This window comes from Ostrinia nubilalis, chromosome 3 (assembly GCF_963855985.1).
Source record: "Ostrinia nubilalis chromosome 3, ilOstNubi1.1, whole genome shotgun sequence".
Taxonomy (NCBI): Eukaryota; Metazoa; Arthropoda; class Insecta; order Lepidoptera; family Crambidae; genus Ostrinia; species Ostrinia nubilalis.
Genome location: NC_087090.1, coordinates 8,750,571 through 8,769,857, shown reverse-complemented (window position 1 = coordinate 8,769,857; position 19,287 = coordinate 8,750,571). Strand labels below are relative to the sequence as shown.

Genomic DNA, 19,287 nt, shown 5'->3' with positions numbered 1-19,287 from the left:
GTCGACCTTAATAAGAAATTCATTTTTCCCTCTCCGAGTGAGAAAGTAAAACTCATAATTTGTTATTTTTACCGCCGTGAGAGGACTGAGCTATGACTACCTGTATTTTGTTTTTATAACACTGATATTCTTTTTGTGAAGAGCTTTGAACTTTTTTCTGATCGAGTCTATCACAGTGTTGCTATAAGTTTTCGTTACACGTGCTTCTAAATACCTACCTAGGTAGGTATAAAAAAACTTGAAAATTTAAATCTAAGAGCAAACTAAACTAAAACAACTTGAGCTGCTGAACAAATTGTCTACTTTTCAACCCCGATGTGACGTGACACAAGACATACCAAACACCAAAAGTAACCAGTCAATTTTATTTTCTCCACGACGTTAACTACAACAAAAGCAGAGCACGACACGACCATTAGCTTTTCGAATGAATGCACCTTCGTGATCATGGACCGTAACAAATGAAGCCATAAACTTATATGCGCATCCATTATTTATAATCAAAGCAAACGTACGGTAATTTGATAATTTGCGTTTTTATTTTGATAGGGGCCGTGCGTGCGCGCCGCGCACTGCACCTCCGAATGCAGCGCCACCCGGCAATAATAGGCGCATTATGTAATTAGCTAGATGCTTAACTATTGAGGGTGTACGAGTTGGTAAACTTACTTTAAATACAGTCGGCTACAATACACATTAAAATGTAATAGTTTGATTAACTATCGTTGGATTTACGCTAATAGTTATAATAAAATTAATTAGTTCAAATATAGGTATGTCGTTGTACTATGTACGCTATGTTAAAGCCATGTATTAATATTGTAGTAAATGTAACAATTTTGCAGTGTGTTAAATAATTCTATCTGATAAGAATGGAATTTTATTCTAAAAGAAAATAGGTATATTTCCGAAAACGTAGGAATAATTTCATTATTTTTTCTTAATATTACTTTGGATTAAAAGGAAAAAAAGCAATAAATACGTCTATTGTATATGTATTTACTGTTAGGAAGAGTATTTTAAAGCGTGGAGGATGGAAATACCATTGAATGAGTGTAAGGCCGCGGGCAACAGTTAGTTTAGAATTACATATTTAGTTAGGTACACCAGCCAATAATTGGATAGTCAGATATAATTATGACACGCTTGTTTTCGATTACTGAATGCAATTTATTGGACTGATAAATCGGTTCAATAGTTTATCATAATTATTACGTGATCATAATAATTTATTTGACTTTGAGCGTCTACTAGTTTGTATAAAATAACCTTAGCTTTTGCCACGCTTCGTATATTACTTTCTATACTTTTCCACCCCTCTAAATGAGGGACGAACCCTATCTAATCATAAAGGGAGTGCCTGCCCATCATCATCACTCACCTACTGGGGTGAAAAAGGCAATAAAGTGTAAAACTATTCTGTTTTTGTTTTTAATAAGCTATGAGTTAACCAGATTGTATCATGGCTTGGAAGTAAAAAGAAAAACAAAATTCAGTTTTTTTTTTCAAATAATTTTAAGCAAATGTAATGATAAAACAAAAAAAAACAAAAACCAAAAAATATATCGTCACGATAGCAGAGCGTAGTTTCGATCTACGGACCTCTGGGTTATGGGCCCAGCACGCTTCCACTGCGCCACTCTGCTTGTGATCGGAGAGGCGAAATTTCGGTACAGTATATACGGCTGCGCGGAACGTTGAGAATGACGTCATGGTCGTATAAATAGCTTTTGTGTCGCACAGATTTTTCTCTTCTATTTGTTTAATGTTTTTATTAATAAATAAATCAGATAATAAAATAAATAGGTCACATATAATATTTATGTGTTTATTATACCAATGAACTCATTTACAAAGGAATTAATGAAGAAAAATTTGTAAAATTTATTTTTAATTACATAATAATTTCCCTTTGTTTAACATGAATGATTTCCCGTATAAGTATACTATTGTGCTGAAGCTGCTACTGGTAATACAAGCTATTTTTGGAAAAAAAATCTTGTACCTACAAAAAAAATTGCACATTAAAAAAGTCTGATTTTAACTATAAGTTCTGAACTAAAACTTTCATGTCCCCCAACTGATTGTTCTCAAATACTCGCCCCGTGTAATCCCAGCTGAGTAAGAAAGCAATGCCCCAGCAGATGTTATTTCGCAAGAGCTGGCAGACTCGTTAAAACATTATGGCAAGCTGGGAGCAGTTACTAAGATGAACTCATCATTATTGTCGGAGTCTGGTGCAAACATACATGTGATAGCCAGATGAATTCCATTTTCACTGTCACGATCGTTGAACTTTCATAAAAAAGATATTTTTAATACGAGTACAGTCAATCTCGGTAACTTTAGCCTTCAGTAGGTACATAAATCACTGTAAAAATATTTGCGATTTTAGTATGTAGGTACTTTTTGTAAGTACCATTTCGAGTATTTCATGGTTTAGTTTTAATGTCATGGTTTTGCAATCAATTTGACACAGGAATTTCATCATACTTATCTGTTTTAAGAATTGAAATCATAAAAATAAAATTCGTTTTAGGATTTAAATAATAACAAAAAAATATTCATGAATTTTAAAAATATTCATGAATTCATATCTGCAGTCTAAAATCACAATCGGTCAAAACTGACTGATTATGAGTTTTGACTGTAACATATCCATTTAATTCCTCAGTTGGAACGTGACGTCAAGGAACTCTTTCAGATTAGCGTTTCTTTTTGCGCGTCTTATAATCGTTTTCCATAGATGTGCTGCATTACACGCTTTATTAATGTTACGTATTTTATTCAGAAAGTGCGATAGGCGTTTACAAATGAGCTTATACGCGCCAAAAACGCCAATTTGTTAGAGTTCAAACAAGTTTTTAACAAAAAACAATTACGCCGGTAATAAAGTCTTCCGCAAGCAGTACGGAACGTGACGGCGGTGGATCCCACCTTAATTATAGCCCATAATTAGTTAATTACGATTGCCGTCTAACGGCGTCCATTGCCCAAACATTTTAATGTCATTGATCCGAAAGTTTACGTCTAAAATTACTTTTCTTTCAGTTTCGGTGGAAACAAAAATCTTTAATTATTTTCAGCGAACTCTTTTTAAACACCACTTGACAGCATGTTGATGTGCACTTGTAGAATATTTTTAACTATAGTGTATTTTCTTTTTCAGTGTTGTTTCTTAAGTTGAACTATTACGAGTACCTAGTAGGTTGCAGTTTATTTTTGAAGCGAGGCCCTGAGAATTTAGTACCTACTAATGAAAATAAGCTGAATATTGTATGCTCTCTAAGCGGAACAAATTAATGATATTACTGCAACGTATCATCATTTGAGTAAAGAAATGAGGGCTTGATGAATATTAAACAGAATGACAGCGTAAAAACATTACATTGTGCCGTTATCGCAACGCTGACAGTATCTACCTCCGTATATCTTCAGTTACAGAGCTGGTGTAAATGCTAAAGTTGAGCCAATTACATTAAATATGTTTTTGGGGGTGACTTTTATTTGCTTATGTACTAATTTTTAAATATTTTATGATACTACGACGTAGTCGGCATGATCATCTTTTCGTAGCTTCGTAGTTCCTAACTACTAACTAACTCGTAGTTACCTCTACACACTTAATTAAATTAATTTTCTGCACTTAGATATTATAAAACTGAAATGTTACATTTAAATTAATTTACATATTAACTGATAACATAGACAGGCAAACAAAGCTATTATGTGTAGGTACACTTTATCATCCATTTATTGTTATTATTACTCATAAATAAAACAGTTAATCCGTATCTAAATTGTATTCACTCAGTCGTCAAAAATAACTCTCAGAAGATATTTATAACTAGAAAGTTTAACTAGGTGCTTAGGTCGGTGTTTGTTTAAATGCGTTATATTTAAATGCGCGCCAGTTATCTCGTCGTCACTTATTTACAATGGTAATTATACATTTCGAATTCCCTAATTAAGCATTGGAGACACCATCCGGTTCTCGCGGGCGATCGGCGCTCGTCACGATGCTCCTTGCGACAATTTAATCTATTCCCGATAGTCGCATAGTGTATGTGTATCACGGACTAAGGATCAATGTACACAGGTACTGAGAAGCGATAAATGCCTGTAGATGTTGTCGCCAACTCTCGCCACAATTTTTTATTTGGGTTTTATCGACCCGTTACCAGACGGATGTCACGTACTGCGTGCCCGTGTGTCCCAATGCCGCTCCAGCGACAGATGGTATTGTGCCGCCCGAATGTTGAATGGCTTCTGACGGGATCTTTGTTCGAGAGGATTTTCTTATTTTCTCCGAATACTTTTGGACCTTGGATGGAACGTAATGAATGATGAAAGTTATTGTGCTAAATATGAAATATGAAGGATCATTAACTAGAGCTATTTCGGGAGGACCATTGTATTCAATACTCAATACTCAATACTCAAATCTTTATTGCTCGGTTAATGTCGTTTTTGATTAGTTCGACTTAAAATTACTCCATGCCAACCGAATTAATCGATACTCTGAAAACAGCTGTACAAATATAAACATTTTAGTTAAGTACATCGAAATAATACGACGGAGATTTGTGAAAATCAGTCCACGTGCCCCAGGGCCCAGGAGCCGTCTGCTGTGCACACAAGATAGCGGAAATATGGAGCATCGCACTTGCGACCATTGCGCTTATCGCCGCGATGCCGTAATTTTACTGTCCAAATTTCATGTACAATGTGATGTAAAACCATAATACTTACACACAAACACTGTTTATTACCTAACATAAAAGCGTATCTACAATGCCGCTTGGATATTTGAAATAAGGACTCTAAGTAGGTACTTACCTAATTTCTTTATGGCAATTGGTAGAACTTAATAAGACTTTTATGGTACGCTCTACTTAGACTTAGACTTAAAACACACCTACATACTACGAGATTCAAAAGTGCACATGGGAGACAATACAACTTTAAGATATTTTGATAACATCTTTGCTTGCTCTTGTTGACTGAGATAGCACTTGGTGCGATATGCTTGTCAACCTTTTACAGTAATAGGAAACTCGGTTAAGTGAGTTACGTACGTTTTATGTTTTACTTACCGACAAACGTATATGGTTCTTTTTAGTTAATGTCTTATCTTGTAGTTCAATGCGATGCGGGCTTACTTAATCTTCTGTTACATACTCTGCTTTTTCTAGTCTATTTGTAGATGGATTGATTCCATTGTTCAAATACTGTGTAGGTAGATAAAGAAAAAAAAGTACGGCTAGTTGTTACTCTGTTTAACTTTCACGGGACGCTGTTACAAGTTATTGGCATTGCGGTAGAGCTTACTTGTAAAGGACCGAAGCTTTTTCGCAGAACTATTGTATACTACGTTGCTTGGGAAACTTGCAAATTGCTTCCCTAACAATTACTTGCACGAGTTTCGCGTTACTATGTTTTAAACACGAATGGGAGTGAATGGCCTTTTGGTTCATGTTATGATTTCCTGCTTTCAGTTTAAATGAGAATATTAAACAGAAAATTCCAGTCTGAATAGCGCAGTAAATTAAGAAATTAAAATAACAAGAATTCAATTTATAGGAGTTTGACCTTATCTGACGGTCATAGTAATATTTTATTAGACATAACGTAAGTGCGCCTATTAACGACCCCCCAAAATTTGTATTCTATTACCGCCCTATTTTTCTTTCTTTCATAAAAGACATAATAACAGCTTCCAGAAAACACGTTACCTAAAAAATATCTAGATATGTTAATTGACTATCAAAACGATTAAAGTTTGTGTTCGTAAATAACCAGTAAACGGAGTTATTTGTCATTAAATGGGACGCGCCCGCAACGGACGCACTTTTCATACTGACGCGCTCCCAGCTACGTAAGGTGCACCTTGTTATTAATTAGCGATTTTAACACATTTAAAATGAGTATACCAAAATGTTTTTGCATAACAATATTAATTCGTACTTTAGTTTCCTTAATAAACCCTCAATATAGCCCTCTCGCTGTATTTTTGTGGCTTAAATACAATTTTAAATAAGGGCGGTAATAGAAACACTTTTCATAATTTGGTTCCTAATAACGACCCATGGCGTTGTTAGAATTTTGATTAAGTTTTTTATTTTAGTATTTATATCTTTAATTACGCATTTAACCTCCACTTTGTTGTCTTGATCGATTCATAAGAATATTTCACATAATTAAATCAATTAACGCCATACGTTAATTGTCATAGGTTTGGCATAAAACTGCAATGAACATTAAAGAATATCTCTAATAATGTATGACAATAGATTTTATAAAAACCTGTTAAATTCTAATTAGTACCTGTTTGGTATAAAATAAAACCTAATAGAAATGATACTTCACTGATCACGTCTTCATTAAAGTAAACATTTTAGCTGGTTACTGTTTTTTTTTACGGTCGGTAATAGAATAAAGTAATATTCATACCTAATTCTATTACCGCCTCATAACTATAACGCCACCTGCGAAGACTTACAAGCCTGTATTTTGTATATAACTAACATTTATGACATGACACCAAACCAATCATGCGTTATCACAACTACTATGTAACTTTTTAAGATCTTTTGGATTAATACAAAAATAATTTTAAATTATTATACAGACAGTGTCCAGTTGTCCATAGTTTAAATTAAAATATACAATTACACACAATTAAAACCAAAAACATCAGTCAAAAACGAATTAAAAATTATAGTCAAATTAAAAATAAAAATAAAATATTAAATGAAAATTATTTTTATTTAAACTCAAATATAGTTTAACTAAAACTAAAAGCAAAACAAATTTAACTTGAAAAAATCAAGTGGTTCCCGAGCCTCTGAGCGGGAATCGAACCCGTGCCTCTTGGAATATACCCAATTGAAGAGCAATATTCTTAGCGGTCGGTAATAGAAACAGAAAAAACGTTAATAGAAACACACCTCGTCTATAGGTCGGTAATAGAAACAACAGCTTTTTCAGATAAAATTGCTATTTATTAATTATTGTGTGATTGAATACTCATTGTTACTACTTGAATTCAAAGATTACTTCATCATTGTTATAAATAAATTAAAGTGTCTTTTCTATCACCACGTCTTATATCTAATTTTCTAACGTTTATCCGAAGTCAGCTTAAACTGGCGGTAATAGGCGCATTTACGTTATTGATTGATATGTGAGCACCGGCATGCTAATAAGCTTACCTATGCAGTGTAGAGTTTGCAAATTGCGTCGTAACTCGTAGCTTTCATGCCAATTATTTTTTTATGTGACACTATGTTTAATGGTGTCGCATAGACCGTAGGCATAAGTAGGTCGTATAGTGTTTTCAGTGCAATCAGAACTGAATAAATACAAAAGTTCATAGGTAATACACCAGGAAAAAATGGAAGTTACCGATTATGATTACAAAACAATAGAGGTTTGTCTCAAAGGGCCCGCTTCCGCTGATTGATCATCATTCCGAGCTGGCTTTGTTCCCAGCGGCTCAATCCAGTGTCCAGCGATCAAAAGTTCCGAGCCGATCCCGAAAATATTAATTTCACTTTCGTGCGATGGAAACATTCACTTACAACTAATTTATTGTTGTTTTGTAGGCACTTGGTAAATAAATAACTGTTGGATCCAGTAGCAAGTATAATCACAAAATAGGTAAGCAGTTTAATGGTTACTTTATAAAATATTATTGCGATAAAGTTAATATAAATAATTGTGCCATACAATAATTATTAAATATTGTCCTATTGATTCTTCACAGTTGGTAATATTTCACCACACTCTGGGGACAGGACACACTAAGTTGGAACTGCGATCTGAATTAGCGGAAGTTCATGATGATATCACATACAGTAATTAAGCGGTAAATACCTCTCCCATTTGGACAAGGTCGGTTGTGAATAACGATTTAAATTACAAACACCTATACTTATGTTATATCTGATTTACAATATATCGTTTGTGTGGGAGCAGTTAGCTAGAGATCTTTGGCTTAATTTTTTTTAATTGTGTATAATACTGTATCTCATGTTGATAGCCCAATAAAATAAATAAATAAATAAATAAATAAATGATATTTTTTCATGGTGTAGGTGACATAATTTTGAATTCGGGCCGGTCTAATAAATTCCCACATTTCACTGCTGGGATGGTCCGGCGGAGCCGTGGAGTGGCCACACCGATACCCGGCTTAGGGGCTCTACCCTTTTTTGTTTATTTGAGCGAGCGGCGTAAAGTACTTAACTTACTAGAGACGACGGAAGATATAACTCAATCCTTAACAGAGACACCTCGGTAAAAAGTTTGTTGTTACAAGCTTAAAGAAACTGAGGGATGCTAAGTTATTATTACAACACTCTTGCTAAAGAGATTTTTAATGTGAGGGCTTTTCCGGCTTACGTTCGTTATTAAAACAAACGATATATTGTCACCGGGCTCCCCATTCAAGGAATGTTCGAGCACAAGTTTCAAGCGGCGGAACAAGACCTCCCAGCCGCAGCGAGCGCTAATGCAATTACTGCAGGGTTTTAGTGAATTACTCCTCGGAGTATACATTTCCGAGAATTAGTAGGGGCGGCGGAATTAATATCGTACCGAATCAGAATTTTAGTGGACCACTGTGAGTAATGTGAAACCTATGCATTTTTATTGCAGTAAGTGGACCCAGGCCATTGTTCCTGGGAGTATTTTTCCGTGTAACAAAGCATTTAGTGGCTTCGAATGGCCTATTCGTTTTCGAGCGCTTTAATTAAGTGAATGGATACAACTATTTGTCAGTGCAGTCGATCTCATTGTTTGTTTAGAAGCACGCGACCAGCTGTTCATTGAAATTTGATTCAGTTAGTTAATGGTGCGTTGTGACGATTGTATTGTCAGTTTTGTTGTGCTGATGCTTCTTGCTACTGTGTACGGTTTTTTGTCGCACTTGGCACGGGCTGGTCGAATGCGCGCGGGCAGGTGATCGCAACAGCCGACGCACTCACCACGTGTGTGCCGGCCATGTGCGTGCGCATTGAGCTATGCGTGATGTGATTTGTTATTATGTTGGTAAGCACATCTTTTTGAATGCATTAAAGAACCCGTTTTAAAGATTCCGACTCTACATTTACTGGGACTTAACGGTTTTAAATATTTACGATGAAATATTTTAGATTAAATATCTTTTGTCTGAGTAAGTAGTATTAAGTGGTAGAGCAATACATAGTAACAATAAATGTAACATGCTAATAATATCTGACCAAATAACAGAACACGAGAAAACCAGACAAGCACTCGAACATTGGTTGAATGCCGATAAGACAGAGGAATGATTTATTTCGGACTTACGCAGCGCAAGCGCGGTCATGTGCGCTGCAAATGTGGCGCCACAGCCGGCGCCTGCGCAGCCGACTGAGATATCTCGCACTCCTATTACGCGCACAACTAGCCCTCTACATATCCAGGCAAATTGTACATTGTATTTGCTTCAAAACGCTGTGCATACCAATTAGAACGAGTCCAGGAGATAGCCTATTTCCTCCTCGCTAGTTTCCAACCACACATAACGAGATCTGATTTGTAGCTGTCAGTTACAATTTGCTAACGAGTGCAAAACATGTCAGGGCTTTAAGAGATAAAGATCACGGCCTACCGGGGTATTATTGAATGCAAATTGCAAGTAAGAACGAATAGTACAGCGGTGGTCTGCATAGTTAGATTGAATAGAAACTAATTATTTACTCACGCATTGTGATGTCAACGGAGTGTAGAAAACCTGTTTCGGAATAGAGAGCTGATCATGGGTCGGATACTGAAAACTCATTACGCATTGCTATAATAACTTCGCACGTGTAATAATATGTTTTTACTCGCAACTGTCCGGGTAAATTGCTGTGCGTTTGTGCAGCGTTTATCTTTGCTGGCAATCATTATTATGAATCTCCGTAGCGATGTAAAAATCACAATTGATTACGGAGTTCCTGCCTGTGTCATTTGTTTAGCGAGAAATTCTAACTAAAGCAAAAACCTTTGTGCATACTTGACTGAGGTATGAATTAAAAAAAGGAGTAATTGCTGGCGCAGTGTTGAATGGGCTCGCGTGCATTGTGTAGCTAACGAAGGCTGCGGGCACTCGGGCAGGTATAGTGGGCCGGTGGTCGCTGGCCGGTGGTCGCTGGTCGTGCTCGTGCCTCCATAAATCCCGGCTCTCCCTCGCCTAGACCCGACGCTAGGGCGCGCTAGACCGAATCGTATCTATTATGATCGAATCATATGGGTGTTCGATCTGACTCATTGACTGTAATATAAATTGAACAACATAGAGATAACACTTATATCACACGTATGTACTTAAATGTATCTGGAACTCATATTACTACCACAGAATACATAACACTGCACAACAAAATACAACAACTTTTGGCTGATGATTGACTTTCATTACATGATGTTTACTAATTTGACGTCGCTGATTCTGAATCTGCCGTCCATTTTTTCGTAGCAGCTCTTGTTTACGTGTTATAGCTTTCACTCAAAAATTGCTAAATTTCAGTCTTAATTCGCCGACAGTTCAAAAAATACTATGTTTTCTTTGTATAATTTAATATGGTAGCATTAAGAAGTGTTTGTGTGAATCATCTAAATCAATTTTGTTTCATTTGCGGAGAGGATATGTTTAAATAATCCGTTTAAATGTGACAAAGTTCGTAAAATTGTCTTAAAAAAATTAGTTTGGGGACCCAGTGGAAATGAAAGATAAGCCTTGAATTCCGCAAAAGGCGTGGAAAAGATGCGTTGAGTTTTTACGTTTATAAACAAATAAAAATATGTGTAGATTTAGGTACGAAACCGCTATGATCTGAAAGGAACCCTTGAACCATCGCGACGACTGTTATTTTTATTTTTGAACAAAAATGGTATTAACCAAAAAATATTGAACTAAATAGTAATTCCTTGCATACGTTTGGCATGTAGACGTCTTTTCAACCCTAAGAAGTCACCTGAACCTCATGTTGATACTTCACATGAGGATTTTGAGGCGAAAACTGTCAGTGTGGTAGAGACTTTGAATGTGACCCGAAATTTTCAAAACCATGTAGCCAAGATGGTTTAAACGATCGTTTTAGAGATTTAGGATCTTCAAGTCTTCCGAAAAGACATGGAATGAGTTATTTTGGCACTTTAATTTTTTTTTTGGAAAATCCGAAAAAATCTTACTATTCTTACACATCGAACAACGTATGAGTCAATTACAAACATGTTTTTTTGGTTGGATGTAATATAAACATCGAATTACACTCTCTTCGCAATCACCTGAACAATTTTATCACAACTCTTAAGGATCTAAGTGAAGAACATGGCGAGCAAATCCACCAGGGCCTTCGTACGATAGAGGGACGCTATCAGGGCCACTGGAATGCACACATGATGGCTGACTGCTGTTGAATCATTAAGAAGAGCTGTCTGCCTTCAGCATCAGCAAGGAAGTCAAATAAAAGAAAGTTTTTTCAACTTAACAACTTCATAAAATAGGATCATCTCTAAAAAAAGAGTGTTTTTTTACAAAAAGACCCAAGTGTCATATTTTTTTAACCAGAGCTGATACAGATATTTCAATCACAGATTTGAAATCGTCATTAAAAATTGGACTAATATCATGTAACATAACCCAATCATCAGAAATGCTGTTGTGCAGTGTAATTGTTACTATGTAATAATATAAAATTATAACACTGGAACCAATGCAGTAATGCGTAATAGTAAGTGGAATATACATCCTTTATGGACAAAATTCCCTGTTCGATGATAAGGAAAATTGCTTCCAATTGATTGAATTTGCCAAAGATTATTCGCAATGATTCGGCCAAATCTAAGCAAACGATGCATGAAATAGCGGGCATCCCTAGCGAGCAACAAAGCGGCGTCATTTCACGCGCCCGCGCTAAACGGTTCCTAGTCCACGCGCCCGCGGCTGTTTGCTCGAGCTATGGGAAATGAAGTGTTGCCCAAACATGGGCCCGCCGGGACCATGACGAATTGTCGAACTTTAATATTATAGTATTGAACTCTGCCAACTCCTTAACAGTAAACTTTACCTTGGTACCAAAAGCTGGCAAACTGTAGATGGTATTTTGACGGTAGCTCGATAATTGGATATGATGATTCATACCAGTAGGTACCTCCTACAATGATACAAATTGTTCTGTTTATGATCTAAATTAACGTGCTTACGTTACTACTTACTGTAACTGTAACACTCTAATGAGCATTAATTACTCATGGACTGTATCAGTGTAATAAACATTATTTTGTTAAGGCGCAGTTACACTATGCTGATCAAACAGAAGCGTGAGCAAGCACACTGAAGAAGTGTGGGCGACATAAATGGCGAAAGTAACTGAAGTGCAATTTCTCGCATAGTGTAACTGCGCCTTTTGGGTTCCGCGCGCAAAGGGTGCCAAGAGGGGAACTTACATGACTTCTACTGTTATCCACCGATTTTCATGTTGTATCTTAGACGTGTAAAATGTTTGTTTGTTGCAGAAAGAGGGCGTGGGGCAGGCGCACGCGTTCCGCAGCAAGTCGCTGCGCAAGCCGCGGCCGTGCCACTGGTGCCACCAGCCGGTGAGCGCGCAGGCCTCATGCTGTAGAGGTACAAACCATTGTAACTTAAAATGAGTCTAGGAACATCTAAAAGTGCTAGAGAATGGTGGCTTAAACCATAAATCACTAGTCCTTCCTACATAGCCTATCAAAGTAGGTACCTATAGTCACTATTGGGCCTTAATTCTGCCGAAAAGTTTTTAGATACAGGGTATTAGTGTACTAGTGTGAACAGACTAATCGCTACGTGACATTGAATACGCAATAAAAATATTTTCTATAGCGATTTATAGCTGAATCCAGCCCCAATTAGTGTTAATAGGTAGGTCCTCAGTTTCAGTTTCATTTCGTCTTTTGTTTTGGATATTTTTAATTGCAATTTACAAAAATATCGCAAACCACACCACTGTCTTTATAGTCAACAGTAAAGTAGGTAATAATGTGACTCTACATCTCACCTTCTGGTATTTTTCAAAGGTCTCGACTACTGTTTCTATTCAAAAAATATTAGAGAAAATGTACGTTACTTTGCCAAACAAAACCGGATATTACATTGAATGTTAATGGAAAAACTTAAAAGTCTACGCAGACATAAATATTCATTTGTGTAGAGTTATGTTTAAAGTAACTAGATAAAATATATTTGTAGTTACTTAGTTTTGTGCGTAACATTATGGTTTTTTGTTTCTTTGAGGTAGTTAGTGACTTTCTAAGAGACTTTGTACTTACATTTGTACACAATGATTTGTTTGTACTCTTAACTACGCAGCATGGCATTCAAAGGTCACGATGACAAGTAGGTACAAGTATTGTAAACGAAATGCCGACGAATATAAATGTCACGTACCGAAATTCTTATTCATAAAACTATGCAATGACAGTTTGCTTATGCGCACCTGCATTAGGTACTACAAGTTTCAAATATGGATTAAGCAAAAGAAGATAAAGAAAGAGGTAGTTTATGAAGATTAGAGATTAAAGTTAATTTTTTACCTAAAATTATTACAATTTAGTCAAATGGTAGGTACCTACCTACCATCACTACCATATTGGCAACATACTCTTATAAATGAATCTATTACTTAACTTGTTAATTACTTAGTGGTTTTCAGTAATTGGATTTTTCCCCCAATTTGAACACTTTTCCTGAATATAATGCAAAAAAATGCTTAGCTCTATCTATAGCATACTAAAATATACAGCACTTTCATACTTGTTAACGTTTTATTTATTAACTAGTTCTTTCAGGAAATACTTCATGAAAATATACTTTCATGTCTGGAAGATCTTTAATTTCCAAACGAACAATATTGTAGAGTCATAATTAATACCCGAGGGGAGAGATTAGTTAAATAATCTAAATAATTACAGTCCACGATCTGTAACTGTTTTAAATTACAAAAAAAAACCCACAATAAATTATTTTCCTCTTCGTTGCTAACACATATAACCAAGGCACAATTAAGTATATCGAATAGCGAATTGGTAATGTGTTTATTTTGCATGACGCGAACGATTTAATATTTATCCAGATGTATAGCTTTCTCTGACCCATTTATGGATTGCTACAGCTCTTTTATAACCCTACAAGTGTATCGTGTATAATAAGCATATATCTTAACAGCAAGTTCTTACTTTTTCATATAAAGTTCAGTTTTATCATGATTTTAATTTGTTTCAGTTTGCAAATATGTCTGCCATCCAGCATGCGAGAGCAAGGTACGTAACAGTTTATACTCTTATTTCATTTTAATTTTACCACTATGTGAATACCGACGTAGATTCAGTGTAAAATAAATAATCATGAAAATTTTCAAACTCTACCTTTTTTCGATATGAACGTAAAAAACGTCGTTAAAAATCACCTTGAAGAAATATCACGTATTATCTAATTATTCACGTACTTACCTACATAATTTGCCCTACTGTAAAAATATTTTCAGTTTCAAAAGGCTTGTGCTGCCATCTATATTCGGCGTAAACGTGTCGTTCGAACATGAGCGTAGGTAGCGCAGTGTTACGCATGCGCGTTACATTATTTAGTAGTTGATGCGCGAGCGACGAGATGGCGTTAAAAGGAACGTGCTTAGTTTGATTATAGTCTTGAGTTTGCCTTTTTGTTAGTGGGCTACTCTATTTAAATTGTGAAATTATTTAGCCCGACAAGTAATTTTGTGAAAAACAAAAGTCGAAGAAAATCATGTAAAGATGTTTTGGTAGAGTTCCTACTAGGTACAGTTTATTCTCTCTCCTCCTGGTATTACTTGGGCCTCTACATTTGGGCATTCGAATTCGATAATATTTATACATTCCACATTACAATCATCTAACCCATTTTATTTTTATTATTTTAAAAGTCAAGTTGTAACTCAGAGTAGAATTTCGATTCGATGAAATTACAACTACATTTTAAAAAGCACTAGAAGTAATGGCTTGTTTATTACTGCGGCATAGGTATAGGTCAACTTATAAAGTCTGTAAAAATATAGGTTACGCCATTTTATGCCTGTATCCAACTCACATTCGTAGCGTCTTCGGGGATAGATCGTAAATAGTGCGCTCTACCTGCTCCTAAAGTTATTATGATGCCGCAACCATGTACGGTTATTGTTTAATATCGATGTTCCTTTGTGGAATAAAGATTGCATTTCAATGGTCAATGCATACATTGTAGTCATTTCTTTATCGTAGCTCGTGAGTTTCGTGACATTAGAGCGAGTGTTTCGCATTCTGCATGCGCTTATCCGGCTTATTTAAATTTATTCATAAAACCGATAATAGGGCGGCCCTCCGCGGCGGACTAGCTCCGATGCCAATCGGCGGGCCGCGCGGGTCACGTTTCCATTGTTCCCCGACCTACCGAAATTGGACTTTAAACAAACAATGCTCACCCGTTAAATGGATTTTGTAACAAATTGGCGACTTATAGCTTGAGCTTATCAGTGGCCTCTTGAATGGCGTTGTTATTGAGATGATTACTAGCTGATTTGCTGGAAATTAGGGCTTTGAGTGTCCTCAAATTCACGGATACATTTCATTTTGAACAATAGGTTTTTCCCCAAGGTTTTCGTAAATAATAAGCCACAATTTTAAAAGATTTTTTACATTTACGTGTCCATGAATCGAACTCAAAGTCCCCAAATGGAAAGTCCAAATCATTAATCACTAAACCAGGGAGACGTTAATTTAGCCCTTTTTAATTAGTAACTGAACTCCTTCGCGAGACTTATTGTTTTCGGAAAGTTCCTTAATTTGAAAAAAAATTGGATAATTTTCATAAAATCTTGAGTTAAAATGACTGAAAACTGATTAATGCTTCTATGGATGTAATGTTATTAATTTGCCTTGAAAAATACTTTGGGACTGAGAGTTCTCTCAGCTTTTAATGACATATATTGAAGCTCAAATGTAAATGTAAAAGGTTCACGTCGACGACGTCCTACTGATAATAAAGTTTGGAATGAAATAAGTGCTGAAATAACATTTATTTTTCTGTAAAAAGATAAGTCTGTGCGTCAGAATTTTAAACGTTTCCTGTGCTTGTAATTAGCATTGCAAATGAAATGAGTCCGTCTGCCGGTGTCAGGAAGAATTATGGATATTAATTGCTTGTAAACATAGCGCTTGACTTGAGCTTGATAGAGATTCCCAGCTTAATAAAAGTAAGTAATATAATACTGACTACCGATTAAGGAAATTAATATAAGTTACACGAGAATAAAACTTAATGTAGAGTTTTTTTTATCTACTATCTACCATAGATTGTACTTTGTGTTTTTGTAGTTTATGGTGTAAAATCAGCAATGCAATGCGCTTTAAGCTACGAGGTCTATGTATGTAATAAGTCAAGCGAATATGCTGATATTGCTGATCTCCAGAAAGCTTATATCTTGCTGTTTTTACTGCTCCCTGGCTGGTTGAAGTTAGACACAATTTAGGTGTTTGCCTGATCTCTCTTTCGTAAATTTTCCTCAACTGCGTCATCACTAAAATTAAAGTTAGATACTTGCTGAAAGGGTTAGTTTCCAATAAACTCAACACAGTTGAAAAGGTTCATTTGTAACGGTCTGAAAGACAATTAAGTTGTTAAAGAATGCCAATGAAATTGAAATTGCGTAGAAGTGTTTCAGTTTCAGTCCACTGGTTCATACCTGAAAGTATTTTTCTACGTACAGAAAATATTTTTGTTAAGTAGGTAAATATGTTACTTTATTTTTACTTTAAACTTATTCAGTGATGACTCATAGTTATTTACGGATGGATGGGTAACGCTGTTTTATCATTGTCTTCACATACACAACGGTCAAAAGACAGCGGAGCTTAAAATTCAGGTCGCTGCTCCGTTGCCGTCGGTTTCTTAGTAATTGACGATTATTCACGTACTTTGGAGCGATGACAACAGTCTTATCGCTTACACTTTATTAAACTGACACATATCAGTTTTACCGCGCCTCTTACCGCTGTTTCTCGCCGCAGACAAATTAAAATATTAATATCTTAACGCGAATGTACTTTCGAAAAGTACGAGGATCCTCAGCTTGTTGTGACAGAATAAGTGACCGTTCGGCAGCATTAAGGAGTCGCAGTAATTGCCGAATATTGTGTGGGTGCTGTTATTCCCAAAAGCCCGAGATCATTGAAGACCGTTACTTGCTTTTTAAATGTAAATTGAATCGTAAAATGGCCATAAATTTTACAGCGCCGCGTAGGAGTATGGACACGCAAACGTATGTGCTTACGAGGTATACGTCCATACTGTAGTGTGAGGTATAGGTAAATAAGTCTTAATAAAAGTAAACTGTACAATCCACAGGACTATAAAGTTTTGCTGTGTGTTTAGGACTATCTGTTCTTTTTTAGAAAATATACGTGTATATTTTGGGCATTGAATTGGAAAATACAGTAAAGAAAATATTTAAAACAATTTCTTTCATTCATCCAATAAGATATCTTAACATCCATATTTGTACGAAACATCGAACGCAGAAAAGGTTTTTTGTGTTGAACATCGAAACTGGAGATCGCAAGAAATTCCAAAAAAATATTAATGTAAAATATGAACATATCGCAAGAATGCAATGGACCAGCGAAGGGCCTGGTCGACACTCAGGCGTCCGTATCGAACACAATCTGCAATATCAAATGTGTTTTTTGGTTTTATTCGTCGGCGTGTAAAGCGGCGCGCGTCTACATAATACAACCGCACGGATTCCATACAAGATACGCGGAACAGCTCATTGAACCAAAAATAAGATGAGGTGTAAACATTTAACAACTCTTTATTTCTTTACTTGTGGAGTTGTCCACAATAAACAGAAGTTTCTGTTTTATGACTTTCATCATGTTAGAGTAGACTCATAAACCTTGTAGATAGATTTTTCTTTTTGGAATGTGATTAACTTAGGTCGTAACTTCGTACGCGTGGAAATTGTTTTTCAGACAGCCGTCCAGTCAGACAAGAACTCTCATTTATTTATACGATTATTGAAATGCTTCTTTTAGCTAGATGGAAGCTAATCTTAGAATCAATATTACCTACTATGTAGTAGAAATAAAATGTATTCTAGAGTATTAATGAGATATCCAACATAATAAATTACAAAAACCTGAAATTAAACTTTTAGGGCTACACTAATGCTAGAGGAACAGTTTCAAAAAGTTATTCCTGGAGTGTGTGATAATATAGTATAAAAGAGCTAAAAGCTTCAGTTTGCTTTTAGAATAAAATAATAGCAGCACAAAAAGGATGTTTCATGGATATACCTTCTTGGGGAAAGTGCAAAGTTTAAAAAAGTTCAATTTGTTTGCTTACCCAGATTTCAGTTATTACCCACTTTACATTAAGTGGAGGTCTTATAAATTATAATGGAAGAGGGAGCTTCACCTTAATGAATTCTATACGAAGGTTTCATTTCCAACCTTCTTTACGACTGCAGGCTTCTACCTAAAGGCCATCGGGGATGTTCCTACGAACTAACGAAGTATTTTTATGCGAGTAGATATTATAACTTTACTACTAAGGTATCTTTGATATTATATACCGCCACCAGGAACACAACAGAAGTGTTATTATAGCCGTCAGTTTACTCGTAAAGTAATTTTAAAATTATGAATTTTTTACCGGTCCTAGAAATACAATTTGAATAAGGTAGCTTAAGTTTTTATTTAAAATTTTACTTAGATCAATCTTAATCTCGGTTTTATTACAATATATCAGTTGGTACTTCTATGTGCTTTACATAATGAGGTTGCAGTTATCCACTTAAAACTTTGATACTTTCTTCGCTAAAGCACAAATACTGGTACAACGCCAATATGCTGGAACCAATTTTCACAGGTCCGTTCTAGGTTGCACGCGGCCGCAAAATTTTATTGAATTCCCGGCGTTCACGCCTCTCCCTGCCACGTTAGCCTCGGCTCACTCGGCGTGAATAATACGGACCGGCGTTTAGTTTGGTATGCATATTCTATGAGCATTAATTAATTGTAGGCACAATTCACTATGTTCACATAATAGGTATGCATTACCTATATGAACACTTTTGATTGTTATTATATGAACGAACAATCAAAGGAACAAGGTTGGCGAAACAGTGAAATCAATTAATTTTCACGAATACGATATCTTTTTCACAAAAATGATGAAAAATCACATTAATACAGATCAAGATCGGGAAATTCATTGTTCAATGGACAACT

The 19,287-nt window shown here is 35.7% G+C and overlaps 1 protein-coding gene and 1 non-coding gene across 4 annotated transcripts in view; one reads left to right on the top strand and one right to left on the bottom strand.

The window, feature by feature from the left end:
• The window catches only part of LOC135087836 (tensin-1), a 126,339-nt gene that overhangs the window by 13,642 nt on the left and 93,410 nt on the right, over positions 1 to 19,287 (top strand). For all 3 annotated transcript variants that reach the window (XM_063982654.1, XM_063982657.1, XM_063982656.1), the window contains exons 2-3: positions 12,529 to 12,637; positions 14,270 to 14,307. In XM_063982654.1, coding sequence (XP_063838724.1) covers positions 12,529 to 12,637; positions 14,270 to 14,307 — 147 coding nt within the window. The remainder of the gene's footprint in view (positions 1 to 12,528; positions 12,638 to 14,269; positions 14,308 to 19,287) is intronic.
• Positions 1,575 to 1,646, bottom strand: Trnam-cau (transfer RNA methionine (anticodon CAU)). The gene has a single exon. It is a non-coding gene; the product is annotated as a tRNA-Met (tRNA).